The 24,393-nt window shown below is 40.5% G+C and overlaps 1 protein-coding gene across 2 annotated transcripts; it reads left to right on the top strand.

Moving 5' to 3' along the window:
• Positions 1 to 10,419: 10,419 nt before the first annotated feature.
• Positions 10,420 to 23,366, top strand: cldn19 (claudin 19). Of its 2 annotated transcripts, none has more exons than XM_046380455.1 (6): positions 10,420 to 10,576; positions 10,903 to 11,628; positions 16,137 to 16,301; positions 16,577 to 16,661; positions 18,712 to 18,858; positions 21,849 to 23,366. In XM_046380455.1, the coding sequence occupies exons 2-6, from the start codon at positions 11,406 to 11,408 to the stop codon at positions 21,883 to 21,885; spliced, it is 657 nt and encodes a 218-aa protein (XP_046236411.1). In that variant the 5' UTR covers positions 10,420 to 10,576; positions 10,903 to 11,405; the 3' UTR covers positions 21,886 to 23,366. The 2 variants fall into 2 exon arrangements, with proteins under 2 accessions (XP_046236411.1, XP_046236402.1); XM_046380446.1 differs by having other exon boundaries at positions 10,421 to 10,576; positions 22,378 to 23,366.
• The last annotated feature ends 1,027 nt before the right edge of the window (positions 23,367 to 24,393 follow it).

Raw genomic sequence — 24,393 nt, forward strand, 5'->3', positions numbered from 1 at the left:
TTGTCAAAGATATATGAAAATCAATTTGTGATTGCACTTACACACTGCTAAGTACAACTGAAATCCCCTACACTTTGCCATAAAATGGGCAATCAGAATCAGAATCAGAAATATTTTATTGATCACTGGGGGAAATTGTGTCCAACCAAGGTTAGAAGTCTACAGGCCAAAGAATTCTAATAAAAATAGAAGTAAAAAATATATAAAAAATATAAAACATAAAAAATCTATTAAAAGCATGTGTGCAGCAGTACAAGTATGTGGTGAAGCAGTATTTACTTAAACAGTGCAGAAAATACAGTGAAACTGCAGCACCAGTCTCTCAGTCTGTCGACTCAGAGTGTCTGACAAACGGAGGCAGTAGAGAGGGTGGTGAAGATGGAGAGTGTGTGGAGGTCGTAGGGGTCTGAGGAGTGCTGGGCCCAGAGTAGATCATGGTTGAGGGGCTGTTCAGTGTTTGGTTAAGGCCAGATGGCAGGAGAATGGCGTCTGTAGCCCCTGGTCTGTGTGCTGTGCCGTGAGGGCTGGGAGGAATGCTTGTCTTTTCTTTGCTTTCTCTCAGTGAGTTGAGACTCAGAGCACTGCTCTATAACAGTGGATTAAGTCCCACATTCCCTTTTTAATCTCTCTATAGTCACCTTCAGCTGTTCACCCTCAGGCCTCTGCTCCTACCTCCCACTACCTGCATCTGTTGATGTTGCGCTCGCCTACAGTAGACTACACACACACACACACTCTGACACAACCATAGAAATGCACTAAAACCCCATCACTACATTGAAGTTCTCATGACTGCGACAGGTGATCCCTTCCTCACTATGCTGATTGTGTTCAAAGATCATGGATTACTAAAACAATCCATTGCAACCTTCACTGATTTCTAACATCTCTGTCAAACATTTGGTAAACATCAAATATCGATTAAATGTTTGAAAACTGGGTATGAAGCGAATGAATTTGTTATGTGGTAGTTAAGTAGTAGCAGTCTCAAGAACTGATATGCATCAAATAAATTGTTTTCCTTTCTTTTTCTTTCTTTTATTTATTTATTTATGTTTGGGTCTAAACAGTAAAAGAAAAAACAAAACATACAAAACAAAAATTAAACAAAAAGCCCACTACAAACTAACAGTGAGCTTAACAGCATATATATAGCGATGCAACATGTATCTCTACGTATATACCTGGTGTTTGTTGTTCCAAATATAGTGAGATATTTGAGAATTCTTTCTTTTTCAGCTAACGGAGTACTCAGTTTGCATTGGACTAAATGCAAATTCTGAGGTCTTTGGGAATTTAATAGCATAAAATAAGAACACGATATTAATCTTTTTATTATTATTTAATTTTGTTATTGTTAACTTCTTGCTGCTTACAAGGTTCAGTGGGTCAGCTCAATTTGAATTTAATTATTTATGATAAAATAGCCTCTGTTCCCAGCCATTTTTTCACTGTAAAAACTTTGGTTATACTATCACTATTACTCTTTTAGGATTCTCTTTGCTCAGCTTACATTTACTCATGAACATTATTAACTGATCCGTGTTGACGAGTTTGCCAGAGATGCACCCATGTGAACTGGCTGGATCCCATAGTTAACCATTCTCATCTTCTCTGTTGATGGCCAGAAACCACAACTATCTTTTTTTTTTTTTTACAGTCCTTCACTTTACTTAGTCATAAACTGTGTTTTTTATTGTTCGACATGCAGATTTTGAGAGCAGGAAGTGACAGTAGCCCTAACATAACATAAACAAAACCTTGAAAAGCAATTCTTTTTATGTGTACATTATGTCAAAAGTGCAGTTGGCTTCTATAATTTTCAGTTATATCATTTATGAATAATTTGTTGGGGAGACCATGTGTTAGTCAATAAAATGTTTAAAAAGGGTTTATACCTTGTTCCTAGTGTTTCCCACTGTGTTCTTCCCCTCAATTCCCTCCCCTCTGTCTCTATCTCTGTGCATGGGTGTGTGACTTACAGAGGCGATGGCTAACTGGCCGCAACCACAGAACCATAAGCAGTTGCAATGATTTTTAGGCTTCGTAAATTTTTATTGAAGGTTCATCAGAAATTTCAGCATAGTAGCCGCTCCCGTTACCAAACTGACATCTTCCTAGACAAACTTTAAATGGATTCCCAAGGCTTTTGTTGAGCTAAAGATCTTGTTTACTTCAGTCCCAGTTCTCATCCAGCCAGACCACACTCAGTTTGTGGTTCAGTTGGACACCGCAGATACAGGAATGGGTGCTGTCTTCTTCCAGCTTGCTGATTCTCAGCGGAGACTTCATCCATGTGCCTTTTTCTCTCTCCTCCTGACCCCCACTGAGCACAACTGTGACATGGGTCATTGTGAGCTGTTGGCCCTTACACTGATGTTAAAAGAGTGGAGACACTGGCTGGTGGGAACTGGGATCCCATTTCTAGTCTGGATAGGCCACAAAAACTTGTCTTATATCCAATCTGCTAAAAGGCTGAACTCTAGGCAAGCAAGGCGGTATCTATTCTTAAGCCGCTTTGACTTCTCTTAATTTCTAATGATGATTTCCTCTCAGTGTTGCGGTAGCTGCAGTGTTGTGGGAAACTGAATCGTTGGTTCAAGAGGCTCCACAACTTGATCCAGATCCTGGTATTGGCCCCCTTGGCCATCTATATGTTTGTATGATTGGTCCCTGGTGCTGTAGTGGGTACACACTCACACTTATTTTGCCTACCATCCTGGGATTGGGCACATGCTGTCCATCGTCAAGCATAATTTTTGGGAGGGTTCCATGGAAACAGACACTTGTGAGTAGGTGTCCATCTGTGCCATCTGTGCCCACAGCAAGGCTACTCACCGTCCTCCTACTGATCTCACATCACCTTGATTTTATCACTGGACTTCCACCTTCTAAAGATAACTCAGTCATCCTTACCACTGTAGATAGGTTGTCCAACGCTGTCAGTTTTGTTGCTCTTTCCAAGCTACTGTTAGCCCTATAGAGTGTTGAATTACAGGTGAATCATGTCTTTCAATTCCATGGTATTCCGCTGGCGGACACTACTGGGTCTGACCGGGGATCCCAGTTAGCTTCCTAGGAAAGAGCTAACTTGGACCTCGAATTGGCTCATTGGTGTGTGGCATCCACTAGTCCTGCCTCCTGGATTGAATATCTACCCTGAGACAGTTCCCTGACCACCTCCACTACCAGTCTTTCACCTTTCTAGGCATCCCTGGGTCACTTACCTCCCCTTTTCCCCTCATATAGATCTGGCTGTGCCCTAAGTGCATCATCTTCACCATGGCAGGAAGGTCTGGAGAAATGCCAGGGCTGCTCTACTATGCACTTCATAGGCCAACCAGAGGATTATAGATCATTGATGGGTACTGGCCCCCAACTATCAAGTAGGTCAGGAAGTTTGATTATGGGCTAAATACATTTCTTTAAAGATAGACTCTAGAAAACTGTGACCCCATGAACCCTTAGGACCCTTTCCTATTGTTAAAATCATCATGCATTCTGTTGTCAGATCAAAGTTATCTGCCTCGCTCAGAGTTCATCCCTCATTTCATCTGTTCCAAATTGAACCACTTTCCAGCCAACTTTGCTTTCTCCTCACCACCCACCCAGCTCATTGACAGTTACCTCACATTTACTGTTCAATGGTTGCTAGACATTAGGCAGCAGGGTAGGGACCTACATTACCTGGAAGGTTCTGGCCCTGAGAAACATTCTGGGTTTCTTTGCTCTTTCATTTTGGACCTCCAGCTCACCTCTGAGTTCCATTGTCTGCATCCTGAGAAGTCTGGTCATCTGCCTGGTGGTGGCCATTGAGGGGGATACTGTTAGCTTTATACTTTGGTCCTACTGTTTTTCGATTGTATTCCTGCCCTCCTTCTTCTCCCCTCTCTGTCTCTCTGTTTGTGTGGGTGTGTGACTTGCAGTGAGCCAATCTGGAGCAGAACTGGGTAGTCCTGACCTACCTACCAATTGTTTACTCACCTGCACACTAACCTCCACCCTGTCTTCTTTCTTTATAAGAACCAGCTCATCCATTCCACCTTCGATTGTACCATCAACAGTTTGGTATCTATGTCAGGCTATCTCTTTTTGATTATTTCTCCATTTGAGATTTTTCTTGGATTAATTTTTGTGCCCAGGTTCACATCCTCGCCCATGCCCTTCCTGTCCTGCACCTGCTCCGGTTCTGGATTCCTGATCTCCCCATCTGTGAACCTTACCTGTTCGCTGCGCCGCTAGATCAGCTGTTTTAGTTCATCGAGACCACTTGTGCTCACCTGCCATCCAGACTCATTGTTGGACATCTCTCTCCTTAGTGACTCTATTCTAATGTTTATCTTGTGTGTAATTCGTGGAAATTTCTTAGTCAATTTCAGGAAAAGAATCTTATTAAACTCAGTTTATGGAGTCAAGTACTCTGCTCCTTTGGGGTTCAATTAAAACATTTAACTTTAACACAAAATGTTAATTTAATATTTTAATTCCAATGTGCCATTCTTTTTAGCTTCAGCGTGATTATATTTCTTTTCAGAAATTTTCCAATCCAGCCTTGAAATGTAGTGTTGGAGACTTTATTTGGTGTATTTATTCATTGTCAGGGTGGAAAGCAGATACTGTTGTTGTTAACATAATTGTTAGCTGTCCACTGTGATGCCTTGGGTTGAGTGCTGACCAAATAGAGGCTGTTTCTTGACTGGGCATGTGTGTGACAGTTCTGATACCATTACCTCCAGAACGCTGCAGCAAGATTACTCACAAGAACCAGCACGAGAGATCATATTTCTCCTGTACTGGCTTCTCTACATTGGCTACCTTACCTGTCCCCCCCCTTTGTCTCTCTCTATCTCTCTCTCTCTCTCTCTCTCTCTCTCTCTCAACCCAACCGGTCAAGGCAGATGGCCGCTCATCTTGAGCCGGGGTCTGCTCCCAGGTTTCTGCCTTCTAAAAGGCAGTTTTTCCTCGCCACTGTGGTCAAGTGCTTGCTCAAGGGGGAATGTTGGGTTCTCCGTATTACAATTTAATTAAAGAGTTTGGTCTAGACCTGCTCTAATTGGAAAGTGTCATGAGATAACCTTTGTTGTGAATTGGCGCTATATAAATAAACTGAATTGAATTGATATGAAACACATTGTGCAATTGAATAACAAGTGACTGATGCTGACGGTAGCTCAACCTCAACATAATGGCAGCATACGCCCATTGTACTCTGAGAACATGGTTATATAACCAACTAATGTACAAGAATCTTAAAAGAAGATTCTCAGAGAATGCAGGAACTTCCTAACCATTTGATTGCATTATGCCAAATCTGTGTTATAATTTATTTAGTTAGTTCAATTCAATGTAATTTATATATATGGTGCCAAATCAAAACAAAAGTTATCTCATGACACTTCCTAAATAAAGCAGGTCTAGACCATACTGTTTGATCCATTTAAATTTCTATGTATCAATTAATTATTCATAAGAATTTTTGAAAAAATCATAGAAAAATTAACAGTTTTCATTTGGGCTTCCTAGTTTCATGCAATTTAAATTGATATTAAAATCCTTGGATTAAGCGTTTCTTCTGAAATCCATCTGACTTTCTGCCCCAAGGTGGACCCACTCCATGGTGAGAGGAAGCTGTAGGCTACAGAGGAACTCAGAGGCCCCACTCCAGACCAAAATGTTTTTTTTCTGAGCAGCCTGTTAAAAGCATTCATTTACCAGAGCCCTATGTTAACCTTCGGCTACAATAAAGAACCTTCCGGCTCCAGATCAATGCACACCCATTTTCAGAAGAGCAGCCCTCCCCATTACCACCAGCACTGCAGCACCACTAAAAGTTCCTGCTCTCCTCCTGCTCTCCACCTCCTTGATTTTCTTGGAGGATCAGATCAGCAGAGTGCCTCAGGAATTCAGGGAACCGGATAGAGTCTGGACATGCAGGTGCAAGAGATTTGGTTCCAGTAACAGTATGGTACAATGGGAGGTGGGTAATAGGGTGCCAAGAGGTGGAGGACAGGAAGATGGACAAAGACAAAGACTGAGGGAGAGAGGGCAAAGCAACAAACATTTATCAGTCCATAATACTAGCTGTTATAGATCACACAATATCTTTTACTTTGCATTTTTATATTTGACAAACAGTAATGACTAAAGGTCTTATTCGCTATTACATCCTTCCATGCTGGATAGTAGTTAATAGATCACTATTTGTTTCTCTCCCAGAAGTTATAGTGACAGCAGACCAGTCCAAACACCATTACTTTAACCTTTTCAGATATGTAATGCAGAAGTACTACGTATGTATTTTGAAGGCATCATTACAGATCAAATATCAAACTATTTACCATTTTCAGATGCCACTTTCAATTTCCAACACAAAGTGCCTAGTCAAACATGTACAAACAGCAGGGCTACAGTATACACAGTTAAAAAATTACAAAAGAAGCAATGGGTAACAAACAGGGAAGGAAGAGGAGGGAAGGCACGCTAGGACTAATTAGAGCATTAATAAGGGGGGCAGAGCATGTGGAGGGAACTGGAAAGGGTTGATGTGATGAGAAGAAGGAGGGGATGGTAGGGGAAGAGGGAGGAGAGTGGTGGGAACAACATCTAGGCCTTTCCTACACACTAGGGGGGATGCTGGATAATGGAAGGCGGCCCTCTCTGCAGATTTAAAATCACTAGAGCAAACAAACAAAATGAACGCAGATCAGCTTCCATAAGAATAAATATGTTTTCTCACAAAAGCAGACAGTAATCATATGTCCAGCACACGACTACTAATGCAGTCATGCAGACAGAGTGTATAATCAGCTCGGGTCCCTCCATGTCAATTCTCGTTACAGTAGGTCTATGGCAGTGGAAACCCTTGGGAGGTCCAGTGTCGTTGGGAACTCTCTCCTCTTGTTAGTGACTACATGGCTACGGTCTTTGATCAGCTCAGCTGACTCTTAAGCTCAGCTTAGTGCTGCAGGGGTCTGGAAAATCTGGGGAGAGGGAGAGAGGTGGGGAGAGACCACAGAGAGATGGAGTAACAGACGGTACCCATTGAACCATGTATCCCCTGGTAGGGAGTTGGAAGAAAGGAGGAGGAGTAAGAAAAGATGGAAAGATAGGAAGGTGACAGAGGATAAGTCGGTTGTAGGGTGAATGGGGGGACACGATAGAAAGGATGGGGTCTCCTTCCATTTCTTCCCTAGCAGTCACACATTTAAAATCTACCATCACCAGAAAGCACTGATCCAACAGATGATCTGAAACCTGATGCAAAACCAAGGTCAGCCATAGTGAGATTAGGAAACACTGGGTTAAAAAAATTTGTAGAACAATCTGCCTCAGTATAAAGGGCTCCTGTCAACCTCTCACAGTATTTTTAAGATTTAAGTGTTCAAATGGCATAATCAAAGCAATTAAGACATTAGAAACCTCAATAACCTCAGCAAACTGTTTTTCTCCTCTACATTCCCCAAGCTGTTTTTTGTGTGTCGCAGCACTTTATTGCTGTTGTCTACTTTGGGTAAAAGATGCCCTGTTCAGCTCCATAATGAGCACAGCCAACAGTCTCTTCAGGGGCACTTGAGCCAGACCAGAAGAGTTCTCCTTGGGGGTACAGACATTCGTTATTCATTTTCACCATCTTTTCATGTGGTCTCTCTGGGTGAAAAACATTAACAGGAAAGGCTTGACATTCTGTAATTATAATTATAGGTTACTGTAATTAAGGTCTCTGGGAATACTGTTACTCTTGGGCAAGTGTACATTCCAAATGATATCAGTTATATAGTATCTTCCAGATGTATGATTGCATACTAATTTCCTTCATGTGACATCAAAGTGAAACTGCTTCACTGAATAATGTGTTTCTTCAAATAGACTAATCCACAACCTGCCTGTTGTGTTACATAATTCCTCTCCAATACTGTTTACATGTCCACATGTGTCTCATGGTAACCCTGACAACACAGGCTAATCTGATAGGCCTCTGATGTCTTAATTGTATCTGTATGGGTATGAGACTGTGCTAACCACATTTGCTAGTTTCCTGTTTGGGTTCCATCATATCAACTAGATAAGAGCTGAGAGAAGAGACAGGATGTATCCACACTGGTAACAATGGTGGAGCCCAAACTGACAGCTGACAGTACAGGAATCTTGAGGTAAAATCAAATGAAGTGAACAGGAAATGTTCCTAAAAGCTTTATTTGTAATTATACCTATCTTTTACCAAACCAACTCAGCAGTGAAATGGAAATGAAAGCGAAAGAGACATGGCATTTTGCATTTTGTAGTCATGACTTTTGGTTTCAGCCAAAAAGACAATGCTGTTACTGAGATTGCGGGGGTACTCCATTACTTACAAATCCTGCACATTCTTTAAGCTAAATGCATCAATCTGAGGCACTTGAGAGCAGAATTAAAGCCAGATCTATGAAGAACTTTGCGCTCTTGTAAAAAAATTTGTACTGCAGTAAACACCTTATTTATAAATACATACAAAAAACACACACAACACACACATACAACACACACACACACACACACACATTGTAAGGAAGATGAAATGATAATTACCATAATAAAAGCCTTCACCCCAACTTAAAGAAATTGGGAATTACGGTTCTTGCCAAGAGCTAGATGAATGTATTTGGGCTAAATATGAAATTACAACCAGTAGCCACATAGCTTAGTCAGCCAGTAGCATGAAGACTGAAAAGGGGAACAACTTGCCTACCTCTGTCCAAACAAAATCCACCTACCAGCTCCTCTAAACCTAAAAAAATAAAAAATTAGTATCAAATACTGGATGCTCGAAACTTCTCTGCAAAGGCCCCAAAAAGTTATTGTAGAGTCATGTAAAGCAAAAAAAAAATATCAAAATGTTGACAGAAACCTTTCAACCCTGCTCTGACAATCTTCATCTTCATTGTCATTGCTATGTTTCAGTCACATTGTTAATAAAATATGGCTGCATTTGGAACTAGCATGTTTGTTTTCCCAAGTCATGAGTTAAGTTAATAAAGAAAGAGCAACTGCACCATTATTTTTTACCAGAATCTGTTAAACAAACTGAACTATCTGTATCTATAGCTATACTTTGAAAGGAAGGGACTTAAACAAGAAGAGGGTGATGCATAACCGGAAGTGGGTAGAAATATGCTGAAGTTGTTCAGTTAAGCTTGAAATTCATATTCTTCAGACATTGCTACATTTATTATTCATTAGAAAACTCTTTACCAAACAGCCTTGAGCTTCAGATCAATGTTTATCACAAGATCAAGAGAGCTATTTAAAGTACTGTGAGTACAGATATTGACAGTTATGATTGTTATGATTCAAAATCAGAAAGACCTCCAAAGCCTTGTAAGAGCCCCCACCCCTTCACTCACACTAGACCCAACCACTTGTTTTGATTCTCTTTCATCTCTTCTCGCCTCCATGGCTCAGCTGACCTCTGTGCTCTGACCACAACTTACCCCATACATCACACCCTTCATTAGTCACCACAAATCTGAACACATACATGCATCCTGAAAAGGAAAACATGTGAGAATAGTGTGAATGAGAAAGGCTTGGAGCAGGGTTTGAACCGTGGGGAGACCTCCATGTATGGCTGTTTCTGTAAATACATGTGTGTGCACTTTAGGCATATGCGTGTGTAGTGAAGGTTTTTTAAACACATGCATGGTGCCGAATAAGTGAGGTCACATGCATGTTCACGTGTTCTGCTGTTTTTTGATGTGATGGTTGGTGAAGTTCAAGTTCAAAGTTAAATTGGTAGAAGATGTAAGAAAAGAAACAGAGATGGCAAACAGAAAATAGGAGAACAAGCGAGAAAAATCGGTGGAGAGAAATGGATGCTTATTAATCCAGAAAAACTAAACCACCAACAACATCCTGCTTTTCTTCATGCCTTTCTTTGCATTTCTACTAATTATTCTTCCGTAGGTAATTTTCATATCCAAAGTCTGTTGAAAAAAACCTTAAGTGTCCATAGGCAAGAACACGGTTGTTGTGTAGACAGGCTATGTGTGTGTGTGTGTGTGTGTGTGTGTGTGTGTGTGTGTGTGTGTGTGTGTAGGGTCGGGGTGAGACATGTCTCTTACAGATGTGAGAAAGCAGCTATGTCTCTGAGGCTGAGTGTGTATATAGTCTAATTGACAGAATAGAATCATTGAGTTAGTTAGTTAGTTAGTTAGTGAATTGAAGGCAATTTAATGACTTGAGTTGAAGCAGAGCTCACAGGGCGTACAACTGTGGGAAAACAGGTTTCCTCGCTCTCCACAAGCACAAAAGACTGGAGTGTGTCTGCATTTACAACTTGTAAGGATGTACAGTTGGGTGAACTCTAGCTCAGTTCCACTCTGTCTCTCTCTTCATTTGTTGTGGTTGCCATGGTGATGGGGGGAGGCTTGCCTTGGCGGCCCATAATTTCTAGTGATCCTGTCTGGATGTGACACGTCCTTTTCAGCCAAGCATTGTTTAGATGCTGATTTACGTGTGTTTGTTGCACTTTACCACCACCTCCTCCACACCCCCAACAGGGGCTGGCAAACTTTTAAAGGATCAATGCATCCAACACCAGGTAAAGCAGCAAGTGGACATTTTGTTCAAGGGTTTGACTGAATGATTAAGATACAGATTCAAAATCACAGTTCCTATCCATTAATGAACTTGTTATTATGACTTTACCAATGCTATTCTTTGCAAGCTACATCTTTTTCTTGTTCTTTTCCTCTCTGTTTGAAACAGTAATTATTCTCCCAACCAGCCCATCTCTCTTCCCTCCCAATAGGCGTTGCTACAACACAGAGGAGTCCAATCACAGCCCAGCCCTTCACCCTATCCCTCTGTGGTCAGCCTGTTAAGCACTTTTATGTTCAGCTTTTTTTTCTTTTTACTTTTTTCCAGCTACCCTTCATTGAGCCACTTGAGCCTGGAGCAGATGGAAAGATTATAGTGGGGGAAAGTAAGCAAGCAGCAGAGAGAGTGAACTGGAAGAAGCCATGCAGAGAATGAGGCAGCCCAGCGACGATGCTTGATGAACTGAACCACTGACCACCAGAAAGTCTTTGTTTCACTTTGACTGAGCCTGAGAGAGACCAAGGAATCAGACAGGACAGGACTCAGGGGAGGCATCTACTCATTGTCCCAGCTGACGGGCAAAACCCAGCCCAGGACTTGGAGAGAAAGAAAGAGGCGCACTCTACAGACAAGCTCTGCAGATGACAGTTAAAGCAAAGAGGCAGGAGGGGATGCTCAGAGGGAACAAATAGTGAAGACAAAAGTGAAAGAAATAACAGGATTGCTACAGACGTGCCCACAAAGACTGCTCAAAGAACAGGTGACACAAAAAGCAAGTGAAACAGGGAGTGAAATAGCAAGAGCAGACAGAGGGACAGAGCTAGATAAGGATGGCCAACTCAGGTCTCCAGCTGCTGGGTTATTTCTTGGCATTGGGTGGTTGGATTGGCATCATCTCCACCACTGCTTTGCCCCAGTGGAAGCAGTCCTCATACGCTGGTGATGCCATCATCACGGCTGTGGGTCTGTACGAAGGGCTGTGGATGAGCTGTGCCTCGCAGAGTACAGGACAGGTGCAGTGCAAGATCTTTGACTCCATGCTCTCGCTGGACAGTGAGTACAATGTTTGAATTTGGCTTGGCACAATCTAACTAACTTGTAGTGGCTTGTTCTATCACTGGCTGTTAACCCTGATCTCACTCTGTTTGAGAACTATTGTAATGCTATTTGTTAAAAATTCTTCCTAAAGGATTATATGCTCCTGTACACAGGCTACATTATGTGTTTTTGATAATTAGCATATTCAAAGCATGGTATAATTACCAAAATATGCTCACGTTTGAATCAAATTCAAGTAAGCTAATAATCTAGTAAAGCCTCACCAAGAAAGGTTTCTCTAATTCTTTGAATCATATTCTATACTTAACACTGTATTCTTACATTGCTTTCTTTCTGGGCTGTGAACTTCGGCTGTTTCAGCCAGGGTGACCAAAGAGCGGTCCAGCCAAAATCTCTGCCTTCAGTTTGTCTTCCCAAATTACCCTGAGAATTATTTATGGTTTTGTATTACAGATAACAAGAGTAATTGTAAATAACCATGCACATTAATCAACAGCAAAAAAAGTCCCCAAGCCATCCCTCGACACATTCAATTTACAGGCTGTAAATCTCACTTAAAATGCTGCTCTTTTGAAGTTCAATTAAAACTCCAAAATATTGTGAAATGTAATGTAATGTGTGAGGAGTGGGAGGGGGTCAGGAATGTGTGGTTCAGACATAAATTAGCTCTGAATATGAGCCCCCTGTCATGTCCAATCTGTAAGTTGGACCTAGTGACTCATAATTAATGGCACACAGATTATAGGAATCCATCCATCTACTGTCTGGGGGTGGGGTGGGGGGTGCTCAGACAGAAGTCATTTCAACAAAATAATTGAACTCTTTGAGTTTGTCTGTTTTTCCTAGTGGCTTGAGACCAATGTGCTTACGAGTCCTGCTGTGGCACACTTGCCTTGAGGTAGCAAATGAGGCAATTTGAAAACATTTTGTTGTCTCACTGAGTCATTTATATCAAAACATTTTCTGTGGCGTTCTGTGGAGTTCAAGCTGATCTCCAATCTCCTTTGGTCTATTGCGGCAATGAGAACAACGTATTGTCCTTATGGATGAATGGGAGCTGTTAGAGAAGAAAAGGCCAGTGTTGAGCCAAACTCCAGAGATATTCCCAGAATGTGCTCTGTCTTCCCCACACACACACATTGTTCCATTTGTCCATTAACACACCCAGCGAGCACAGAGTCGAACTGAAGACAAGCCCTGAAGAAAGGCCTTCTGAGGAGTTAAGCCTGTGTACCTCTGAATGAACGCAAAACAGAAACATCGTGACCGAGCGTTCATGATCGGTCACAGGTGTTTCCTCAGACAGATTATGAAATGGAGCAGATCAGCATCCAATCATGCGTCTGGGGTCAGAGAAGGCACTCTAGGTCTGAATCTTGATTAAACACTCCTCTGGTGTTGGTTTGATTCAACCCTAACGCTGATTTGAGTTTTGAAGGCACAGGCTATATTCACAGCAGGGGCAGCATGTGATGGTGGGTATAATTGTTCATCAGACTGTGCTGCCCTTTAATGATGCAGCCAAGCCATCGTAGTGGAAACTGTCAGACCTACTGAAGGTTTACTGAGTATTTTTGCTCAAAAAGGAGATGATGATCACGATAATACATGGTTGAGAAGGTTGGCTGTTATGGTCAGAAGTGTGTGGACAGTGGTGCTGAAAGGACAGCTCTTCAGAGCAGACACATCTGATCATCATCTTCGTGACACGGTGACCCACCTATGTCAATCCGTTCTGTCAAATGATACCATTAACTTGTATGCATATTATTGATAAAGAGTGAAAAGGTGTTTTTGTGGACAACTTTGTGTCAGGTTTTTGTACTGTACATTCATGTTGCTGAATGCAGCCTGAACGTCAGTAGATGGGGACACTGCACTGTAAAATGAGCACTGTTAATACTGTTTCTCTCAGGATACACATCAAGTTCTGTTATTTGTCACTTATTGAGGGATAAAGCTGGTATTAATATGTTTGTTTCTTATGGTGAACAAAACCTCTCTGCCCCCAAAAAACCTAAAACCAGCAATCTTTAAACAAATATTTGATTTTAGTAATTAGCTTAAACAGATGGGCACTGGTGGTTTTCAGCGAATGTTACTCAAACAGCAGTAAGTTTGTTTTGGACTATCTTCAGCCGCACATGAATACACATTAGTTGGACTGTTGAGTATTTGGGGCAACACGACTGTGTGGAATTGTGTGTGTGTATGTGTTCATGGAAATGGAGGAACATGTCATTGTAACACCAGATCTCACCGGTGTGTTTTAATAGTTTTTGGACAACAATGGAGCTCTGTGGCATTTAGGAACAAGAAGATATACCAGGCTGTGTGAAACACACACAGTACTTATTAGCAGGATAAATTCATCGCTGGTTTGATTTTTTTTGTAGAATTTGTTGTTATTAAAAAAATATAACAGCCTTACTCTCAAAAAATACCTGGATAGGTTGGTGCTCAGGTTTAATCATAACCATTCCATCCAAAAGAGCAAATAAGGTTGTGTGATGTATTTGTTCCCACATACTGAGCAATAACTACATCAACTACATCCAGTCTTACTCGAAGATTTTTTTTCCCGTGTGCTGTCTTTGTAAATGTAATTTGGTCTTGACCACTTAAAATACTTGGGACGCCACCCTGTATACTTGTGTGTGGTTGAGGAAAATTCAGTTTTGCCAAGTTAGTTTTAGTGACTTTGTGTTTTCACTTTGAGGTGGAAGTAGATTAGAAAAGGGCTGGAGTTGGTAGTGAGTAGGCAAACAGATATTACATACCACAATCAGAAGTGACCTCACAATGGGACCTTACAGTGCCTACACACAAGCACGCACACACACACACACACACACACTCACTGAAAGCTTGTGGCTGGCACTGCCAACCTTGGAACAGGAAAGAAAAAGCTTAGTGGGTGAGCCAGCCTAGTTCTATCTCCCTCCCTCCTTTAGGCTCTCCTTCACCCCAAATGCCCTTCTGGTTTGTCACACAGTGAAACCGGTCAGAGTGGCGTAACTTAGCATCAACTTGAACCCCTATATGCCCTCAGGAGAAAAGAGGAATGCCCAGAAAGGATGAAAGAAAATCAAACCTCTCTCTGTTGAAGACTATTCAGATATTTCATCAAAAGGCACTCTGGAGCCATAAATCAAACTTCAAAGATTGCTCCATCCTCTTCCCCCAATCATAAATCCCTTCAGATCAGTTTCTGAAACGCTGCTTCACTACTGCACCAATGAATGATGTTGTGTGTTTTACTGTCACAATGACAGATTTGACATTAGGCTCCCGCTCAGTCTGTTGCTTAACAGTATATTTTAAAGTTATTATTATTATTATTTTAACCACATGTGGTATTCTGATTTAATGAAAAATGTTCAACAATTTTTGGAATGAAAGTTTCCTCTTGATCTTTTAACATTAGTTAAAAAATAAGGAAAAACAAACAACTCAAGGTCCTGCAACTAGTTTTTTACCCAAACTTTGGAGACAATAAAATGCAGTTGAAAGTTCTGGGGAAAGAAACTAGTATTGGACCTTCAGCGAAGACCTTTTTTTTTGGTTTTTTAGGTTCAAGTCTCTTTTGTGTTTGTGGCTTCTATATAGTTTCTTTCCTTTCTCTTATGACAGCTAATGCCTGTTAAACCTGTATGAAAAGCTCTGTAATGGTTAAATGCCATTTTTGTCAGCTTTTTCCGATGTTAGAATCCAGATATTGGACTTTGCATGTTTTCTACCACTGCTGGGATTTCGACAATTCCCTCGCTTGGTCTAAATAAGACATATTCTGTCAGTATTTTGACAGTATCTTCAAGACTGCTTTCACATTAACACGTTCATGCTGTGTTTGAGGCTGCTGATCGCTGTGGCGACAGCCCCATTAAAACAGTCTTGCTTTGTGACAAAGCCACAGTAATCCCACTGTGTGAAACATGTAAAGCAGGCCCTCCTACAGCTGCTCTGCGTGTGAGAGAGAGCTGTGTGTTTCGTCTGTGTTTGTTCCACCTACAGATATTATGTATTTATACATATGTGCGAGTGTAAATATGGGTAAATATGGTCCTCCCACAAAGTTATGTGTGTGCTGAGGCCTGTGTGGGCAGCATATTAGGTTTTAGAGAACCTTAGTGGAATGATCTTGAGAAGATTTGGAATATCATTTCAGGTCTGAAAGCTTGGCCAAGAAAGTCGCCTCGGAAATGAAAAAGCCGTAATCACCCTGCTGGAAAACAGGGCAGTGGTGGACGCTCCCTAATGAGCTTTCTGTTTTAAATACATGTGGTCTGAAATCAAGCCTGCATGGCATGTGGAGCTTCATTCCCTTATAATTATCACTTCAATGTCCAGAAATGCTTGCTGAAAGACTAGTTGTGTTTTCTTCTACTCACCACTGTCCAATCTCTCCCTTTACTCCCTTTCCTTCACTTTTCACTATAATTCTCCATTCTGTTCCCCCCACTGTGACCCCTGCCTCCTCCTTTTTGTTTTTTTTTACCTAGTCCACATCCAGACATGTCGGGCCCTCATGGTGGTGTCAGTACTTCTGGGCTTTATTGGCATCATCGTCAGCGTGGTGGGCATGAAGTGCACTAAGGTGGGAGATAACAACCCAGCTACTAAGACCCGCATTGCTGTGACCGGAGGCGCTCTCTTCCTGCTTGCAGGTGTGATTATTCTCTTAAAATTTGGCTTAGTTTGCAACTAAGTTAAAAATATAGTGCAGTATCTCCCGCAACCAGCGCATTTAGAAACAGTGATCTGTTTTTTTTGCATGATTGTCTCATGGATAGTGTTCTGGGTAATTAGAGTCTCTGCTGTAAACAGGAAGTGGTCATTTTAGAAGCGTGGACCATGGACCGCAGACATAAGTCAGTGAGAACACAGGATTAATTGATACAAAGAACTGTTACACTCTTGTTAATCTTTTCAACTTTCACAGGTCTATGCACACTAGTGTCTGTGTCCTGGTATGCCACTCAGGTGTCCTATCAGTTCTTCAACCCAAATACACCGCCCAATGCCAGGTACGTGAAAGAACTTACTTTAGATCAGAATGCTGTTGCCCCTCAAATGCTTTGAGAAACATTGTTCTTACAATTTGAACTCAACAGGGAAAATCTCTACAATTTGAGATTGTCAAGCACTACAGCCTTGTTAATAACTGATGGTAGGCCTAAATGCTAAACATTTTTTTCAGCAAGCGTGTATGTAGCGTTCAAAGGCTGTTCAAAAGAGTGTTTTGCACCTGCTTTAAATTTGAACCACTATTTAATATTGTCATGAAGAGATAACATCCCTTATTTGTCAAAAAAAGACCAAGTAAGCACAATATTTTTACGCCTTGTGACAAGAAAAAAAAAATCCCAGGACTAAGCCCAGGAACAAAAATCCATATTGGAATGACCAAAAGTATGACAAATTTGACAAATAACAGATGAAAAAGTTCTGCTGCTTGTTTTAAATGACGTTGAGATGAACAGTTGTGGGGTGGAGCTAAAAAACTGACAACAAAGAAAGATGTTGGTCTTGATGGCTCCATAACAGCACTAAAATAGTTAGGTTGATGTTTCATTTTGTTCTCATGCATGTTTGCTCTCACACTCTCTCTTTATCTCATTTATTCAACTATTTGACAACTCAGCTTAAACTCAAATTTCTAGACCAGCCTGAAGTTAGCTATGCAGCCTAGCATTAGCGGGTCGTCGTCGCCAGCAAGGCCTTCTCTGCTGGCCTAAACACTATCACAGGCACTGAACTACATCTACAACCTAAATTCTAATATTTGTTCCATGAAATTGTATTCATTTATTCCCAACAGTTTATTCTCCTCATTTCGTAGCATTAGTCTTGGCTGCACCGCTTCCAGTATGTGTATGTGGATGTTCGATTTTTGTCCAATCAGATTTCAGCCTCTATGTGTTGCCATGTCAGCCTAATCTGCCCAGGGCCTTCAGAATCAGTAGTGCTGGCCCACATAATTTAGACTATATTAGCCATTGACTGTTTCTTTAACCAATCAGATTTCAGAATCCTCGCTCCTAGCTGGCCCTGTGAAGCGTCAGTATTCTTCCTTCCTCTGATTGGTCGGTCAGAGCAAAAGTCACAGCCAAGTGCGACTAGCAGTTCTGAACTGCTCCAGATGATGTACATGGCACAGCTGTGGTTGTAGTGTAGAGGTTTGGAGTTGTCTTAACTGTGAAAATTCCTCTCTCTAAAGCCACGCCTTGTCATATTACGTTTTTGGATAGTATTGATGTTTTGTTTTTTATATAATTGTGATGTGATAGTGGTTGTAGTAAGAGGTGGACTAAGGTTCCAAATGCACGGCCCACTACTGCAGCCTAGCACTCATTTGACTTTAAAAAAATTGCCATCTTTTGTTCTATACTTACAAACTATCATTGCCACTGGTCGTAATCAATGCTGTACAGTACACTAGTTACAGTAGTTGTGAGGCTTGGATTCAAGAGCGATTGACGTTCAATGCTGTACAAGTCATTTTTAAAGTTACAGGACCATTGGAAAATATTATATGAGAATGAAGGTCTGTTTAAGGGCCTAACAACCAAAACTGTAAGGTTCCTGCAGTCCTGCAGAAATGTAGGTTATCAAAATACATGGCTAGCTTTAACGCTAACTCTTTCTAATTGTGACTTATTTAAGATGGCTAGGTTAAGCCGTTAACATTTCCTTGCACACATGCAGCTCAGCTGCCACCATTTGCTAATTAAGATTGATAAACAAGCATTAGTTGCTAATAGTTCCTTGTTGTTGATAATGCTGCTGAAAACAGCTAACATTAGCTGCCAACAGTTGAGAATTGTGTCTAATAAACCCGACTCTCTTGAGCTCCTACTAGTTTCTAATTATGGCAGATAAACAAGGAATGCTTCCGTTGTAAGTAACTCATAATTATAACTGATATAGATCATTCAAACACCCACTGGCTGTGTGCATCAGCACTGAAAAATCAAAACATCTCAGAAGAAGCAAAAACAGTAAACCCTTTGATACTCTCAGCCATATTGTATACATCTTTACAACTTTTCTTCACTTTCTCCCCTTCTTCTACAGGTATGAGTTTGGCTCAGCACTCTTCGTAGGCTGGGCAGCAGCCAGTCTGACAGTTCTGGGTGGTTCGTTGCTGTGCTGCTCGTGCTCAAAAGACGATATGCGTGGGCAGCAATATTACCGCCAGTCACAGCCTTCCACTGCCAGGGAGTACGTGTAAAACCCCTTCTCTTCCACCAGCCACCCAAACAGAGAGCATCGGACATGTTTGTCATCACCGCAACTTTTTATAACAAATTATACCTATACCTGCTAAAATGAAGCATCACAAACAGACTATGATGCGTACACTCATGTAGTCATGTAGTATTCACACACTGGCATATGTGTACAGATACTCTTAAAGTGCACATACAGTATTACACACAAACACATTACCTACCAATAGGATGTATTTCTGTGGCTAGAGAAGCTGCACACTTTAATTACTTGTGAGCAGACAATCTACATATTTCATGTCAGTCACCCAAATAATTTATGTTATTAGAAGCTTGTCATGTGAATAGAAACCTCACATGTGCCTTAATGTCATTGTTCAGCTTGAAATTAGTGCTGATGTTGAAATCATACCCCAGCTATACACACTCTGAAATCATCCATTTTGTGAGATATACAACAAAACAAAACATTTGTTTGTTAGTACAGCAAAACTTAATTTAAAGTGAATCCAAAGGTTTACCTTACCAGCAGATACCTAGAGAGAACAGACCTGGAGGTAGACGTACCAGCACTGCTGAACATTTATTAGCAGGTCCTTTGCTTCCTGGTTGGAGCTGCATCAATAATTTGCCTCCATATTGCTTTGTGTACTCACACTCCACTGTTGCAGTCATGTTGTGTAAAGGGAGAGCCCCAAACCAATGTACAAAAATTTATTGAGTGTTTTAATCTCATGCAGGAAAACAAATCATTTAGAGTTAAAGCATAGTTACAGGTAAAGAACTATGTGGTGTGACCATCCAGTTAGCAGTACCTAAATTGAAGCAAGAGAGAGGAATGCTATTTTTGAAGCTAAAAATGAGCAAGATATAACTAACTGTCAACTTGTGCTTGATGAAAAGGTTGAGGAGCTTAGTCCAAAGCAAACATTTTGATAAAGTTTAGGATTTCAGAATAAGATCTCTGTGAGGAGCTGTTAATTTCTTCATTATTTCATTTTTTGGCCCAAAGGTAGTCTACTGAAAGCACAATGAGTCTAAAAAATCTATAAAAGTCTATATAAGTTTTATAAAGGTCTATAAAATATCCACCAAGTGGTAGTTTTTGGTAGTTTCCCACCAGGTTGCTTAAACCAACATTCTAGCTAAAATACACAGGATGTGATTTCATTGTTTGTGGCCTGATGGAGGCAGCTTACGTGTGTTTTAACCAATCAAAATAACAATGAAAAACAAGGTGTGTTCAGTGTCCTGTATCATTAAGGCCTTAGGTAGCCATTTTGTAACAGAGAAGAATCACATGATGAAAGCTGCACATGAACACACAATCTGATCTGCAGGAGTGGAGGTGAACTATTAGTAAAAGGTGTTTGCTTACTTTGTACACAGTGTGCTGTTAATGATCATTTCACCATTTTACACAACACTAAGAAATGAGAGGAGGTTCACAGCAGTGCATATCATCAAACTCCATTTACTAACATCAATCTAGATTCATACATTCCCTCATCTCACAGGCTCTCATATAACCAACGTCTAAAATCTAAGCTATTTGTACTTATTACACAAGTAAAATCATCATAATTTATAAGACACTAGAGCAGTATTAGACATTGCTTTGATAAACATATATATATAAGCTAGAATGGTGTTGTAAATAAAATAAAGATACACCATGTCATATATAACTTCACTGCAGTGGAACTGACCACTGACTACTTCATGATGATCACATGCAACAGATGTCAGCAGCAAACCGGCCCCACGTTACAGCTTGTAAAACTCAACAGTGTGTATAGAACTGGCTCCTGAACTCCCCCACCTACATCATTTTGCCTTCATTTGTGTCTCTAAAAGAGCTGGTCCATCTCTATCCCAGATAATAAAGCCATTAACTTTTCTTAGAATGCCTCCCAGTCCCCCCATTTCCTAATCATGCAGCCCTCTCTTCTCGGTAGACGCTTGTTTGTGGAGTGCTCTGTTATTCTGAGACTGGAGAGGTCGGGGTTCTAAGGCTCTAGGAAATTCCTTGTGCCCTTTAAATAAAGAGGACCATCAGGCCACACAGGTCTGCCAGTAGCAGCTGTGCTTTGAATGGGGGTTGCTCAACAACAAGTCTAATAAAACTACCTTTGCTATGTCCAAAGGAAAAAAATATACACGTTTAGAGTAATAATTTGACAACATGCTTATTTGCTTTCTTGCTAGGAGTTACATGAGAAGATTCATTCTTATGTTTATCTGAAGCTAAAGCTAGTAGTCAGTTAACTTAACATAGCATACAGACTGAAAGCAACTGGGGTATCAGGCTCTGTGTAAAGGTAAAAAAAACAAACAAGACGTAAACATCTTAAACCTCCAGTCCCATACTTTTGTCTCCCCCTTCTGACAGTGAGAGTAATTACACCGTTGATGCATTCTCACAGCTTTTAATCTGGAGGTTTGAGTTATATAAAGATGTACATGTCCACTTCCTCCCATTGTACAAATGTGACATTAAATATCCCACATGCAAGCAGTAACAAATTAAAACCAAGTCATCAGAGTCAGGTAAGCTGTAGGTAAATTTGGCTTTAGCTTCATATTTAGCATATGAACATGAGAGTAGTATGAATCTTCTTGTCTAACTCTAAGCAAGAAAACATTTATTTCCCAACTATTCCTTAAAAACAGCTAACAAACTAGCAGTTATCCTAAGTTCAGCCAGAGGAATGACTTAATGTAATGTGTTTCATGTTTATCAATCAGCCCATCATGTAATCTCATATAATGTCTGTAAACTGTATATTATTTGCTAGCTGACATGCAGCATCACCTCCATCCACTTTCTTCTAACGTCTTTATAATCACAGGGAATCTGTTTTCTTTCTAACAATTCATATCTGTTGTGAGAATCTGAGAGGTCTTGATGTGTCTCTCATGTCCTCTTGTGTCCTCTAATCCTGTTCTTCTCTGAATGTCTTCTTCTCTCCTCTAATTCAGGGCAGAGTTGTTGAGTGAAACTAGTTTCCCTGACTGATCAGCTCCTGCCTTTTTATCGAGGACTGTCTGACTGTCCAACCACTGTCTTCCCCCTTTTGTCCTTTTACCTCTTAGAACTTAAATTTGGATCTCTTACAGTACAACATTTCCTTTCTCTGAGTACTATATCCGCACCTTATCGGTTTTAATGGGAACCAAGATGCATTGGCTTTTCTCATTTTTCACCTACCTTCTGAGCCTTTCCTGTAAATATAAACTCTCAAAGGTTGGGTGATCAGATCTTCTATTTAAGAAATGATGTGGTCTTCAGTTCAGCCTGTCAACCCTCTTCTGCACTTCCCACAGCCTGGTGTCCCATTATTGGCTAGAAGTTAACAATGTGTTGAAAGTCTTTCTGGTTTTGTTGTGCTGATTTATGATTACACTTATATCCTATGACCTCTGGGTTTTTTTGTAAATGTATTTTTATTTTGCCAGCTTTGACTGTACTTTGACTGAAATGTGTCTTTTTTTCCTTTTTGAATTGCAGACCAAATGTTAAAAGTACCCCACCAGAGAAAAGGGAGCAGTACTTGTAGTTTGGGAGAGTCTTCTGGCCTTGCCATGGTTTAGCTTCTGCAAAACAGACAAAACCCTCTCACTGAGGAGTTCAAAACAGACAAACAGATGACATTAAAGAAAGAATTTATGAACAGCAACAGCATGCATATTGCAGCAACATAAATAAGTGTGGAATTTAAAACAAAAATGTTTGGGAAGATTTTATTAAATAGTTGTTTCAAGGGGACTGACAAAGATGATATCCTTGTCTCGTCTTGTCTGTTTTGTTGACTTTGGGAGAATCATTCAGGACATACTTCCTATAACATGTTAAAATGCCCCAGTGTATATACCACCTACTCTATTCTTTCTTTCTTTCATTCTTTTTTTTTTACTACATCTATGTTTTATTACAGTGTCTTAAAACTCCTCTTTGTGCACATGTATGTTTTTGACTTCATGGGTTTGTTTTAGTCTCCCATCCCATCTGAGAGAGATTTGTTCCCATAGCTTCTCAGTCATTAGTTCTGTATGCCTTTATTTTATTACTTTTGGATTTCTGAAAATGAATTTGAAGCTACTTTACAGTACTACTTCTTAAACAAAGGATCTTCAGCCAATTTTATGCCACCCTTTGTAAGAAACCACATGTGCCTGTTTCCAAGTAACCTGGATTGAGGATATACCCAGTACATTTATTTTGTTCAGTGCCATTGTGATTTTGTGTGAATGAGAGAGTTGTTGTACAGTTGACTCTAAAGGATGTGCTGTACTGTGTGCTGTCTCCTGTACTAAAGAACACAAGTTTGCTGACTGTTCAATTGTCCTTCTGATGCCTGCATTTATTTACTATTCCCTTCCTTTCTCTAATATTTACCTCCATGTTGTGTATCATCTCATTCACAGTATAGCCCTATCTGTTGTTGTTTTGGGTTTGTTTGTTTTTTTCAGAATAAAGTAAACAGAGACATGAAAATGGATTTGGCTATGAGTCAGTGCTCTATTAGTTGTTTCCTAACTTTTCACCATCACCTGACTTTTTGCCCACTCCTCCCACTTGTTCCTCCTTTCCAGCTCAAATACTTCTTTTGCACCCTGTTGTTCAATAATTGCAGACGTGGAATTCCACTTCTGCTCCACTGGACTGTGGTACATTCTCAAAGGTGGACTAACAAACTTGCTCACCACCACTACAGCTGACTTGTGGCTTGAGTTTTCTTAGCTTCAACTATAAAACATTTGGAATTAAGTGTTGGTTTCTGCCACATTTTTCTGAGCAAAACAGACCAGCTGGTGTCCACACATTTTAATTCAGCGTCAAAACCTGGTATCTGCATTGACCACGATGCAACTCAATTGCAGACGGTTATGTCAAAGACTCAGATGTGTTGATAGTAACAGCTAATGTAGCCTTGCAGAGCCCGGCAGAGATGAGGAGTGGACTGCATCAGGTCTCCACACCCCATTATTTCAGTGTGATCTCATTGAATGGCCTTGTTGTGCATGTCACTTCACGCCATGTATTTGACACACAGGAAAGGACAAAGCCAGGTGACTTTCATCATGTGGCTCTAGCATGGTCATTTGTTTTACGCTCACAGTTTGGTTAGGTTTGGACATCAAGATCAAAGATAATTGCGTTAAAATAGCTTTATTATACACATATGATGTAATTTATGTTACTTACATGACGTAACTGAAATACTTTACATTTGATAAGTCATGGATGTAAGTTTGAAAAGATCAGTGTTGCCTTTTGTACACAGGATATAAACTCTGGTCTCCTTGATGAAAATCCTGTACGTCTTTGATCCTTTGAGCCAAAATGACATATGAAACTGGTGTTGGTGTTTTGGGTTTTTTTTTTTTTTTTTTTTTGTTAGTTATAAAATACAGCCAAATGGTGCAACCTGGGAAGGCTGAGCAAAGTACAAATTTATCAAAATGTAAAAATGTTCTTTAAGAAAATCACCCAAGTCTAAAACATTGTTGAAGCACAGAATAT

The sequence above is a fragment of the Scatophagus argus genome, chromosome 3 (assembly GCF_020382885.2).
Source record: "Scatophagus argus isolate fScaArg1 chromosome 3, fScaArg1.pri, whole genome shotgun sequence".
Classification (NCBI taxonomy): Eukaryota; Metazoa; Chordata; class Actinopteri; family Scatophagidae; genus Scatophagus; species Scatophagus argus.

Excerpts from the sequence above, each read along its gene's own strand:
- cldn19 (XM_046380446.1), top strand. The coding sequence starts at position 11,406 with ATGGCCAACTCAGGTCTCCAGCTGCTGGGTTATTTCTTGGCATTGGGT. Across the intron at positions 16,302-16,576 it reads CGCTCTCTTCCTGCTTGCAG|GTCTATGCACACTAGTGTCT; the intron begins GTGTGATTATTC and ends CAACTTTCACAG. Across the intron at positions 18,859-22,377 it reads CAGCCTTCCACTGCCAGGGA|ACCAAATGTTAAAAGTACCC; the intron begins GTACGTGTAAAA and ends TTTGAATTGCAG.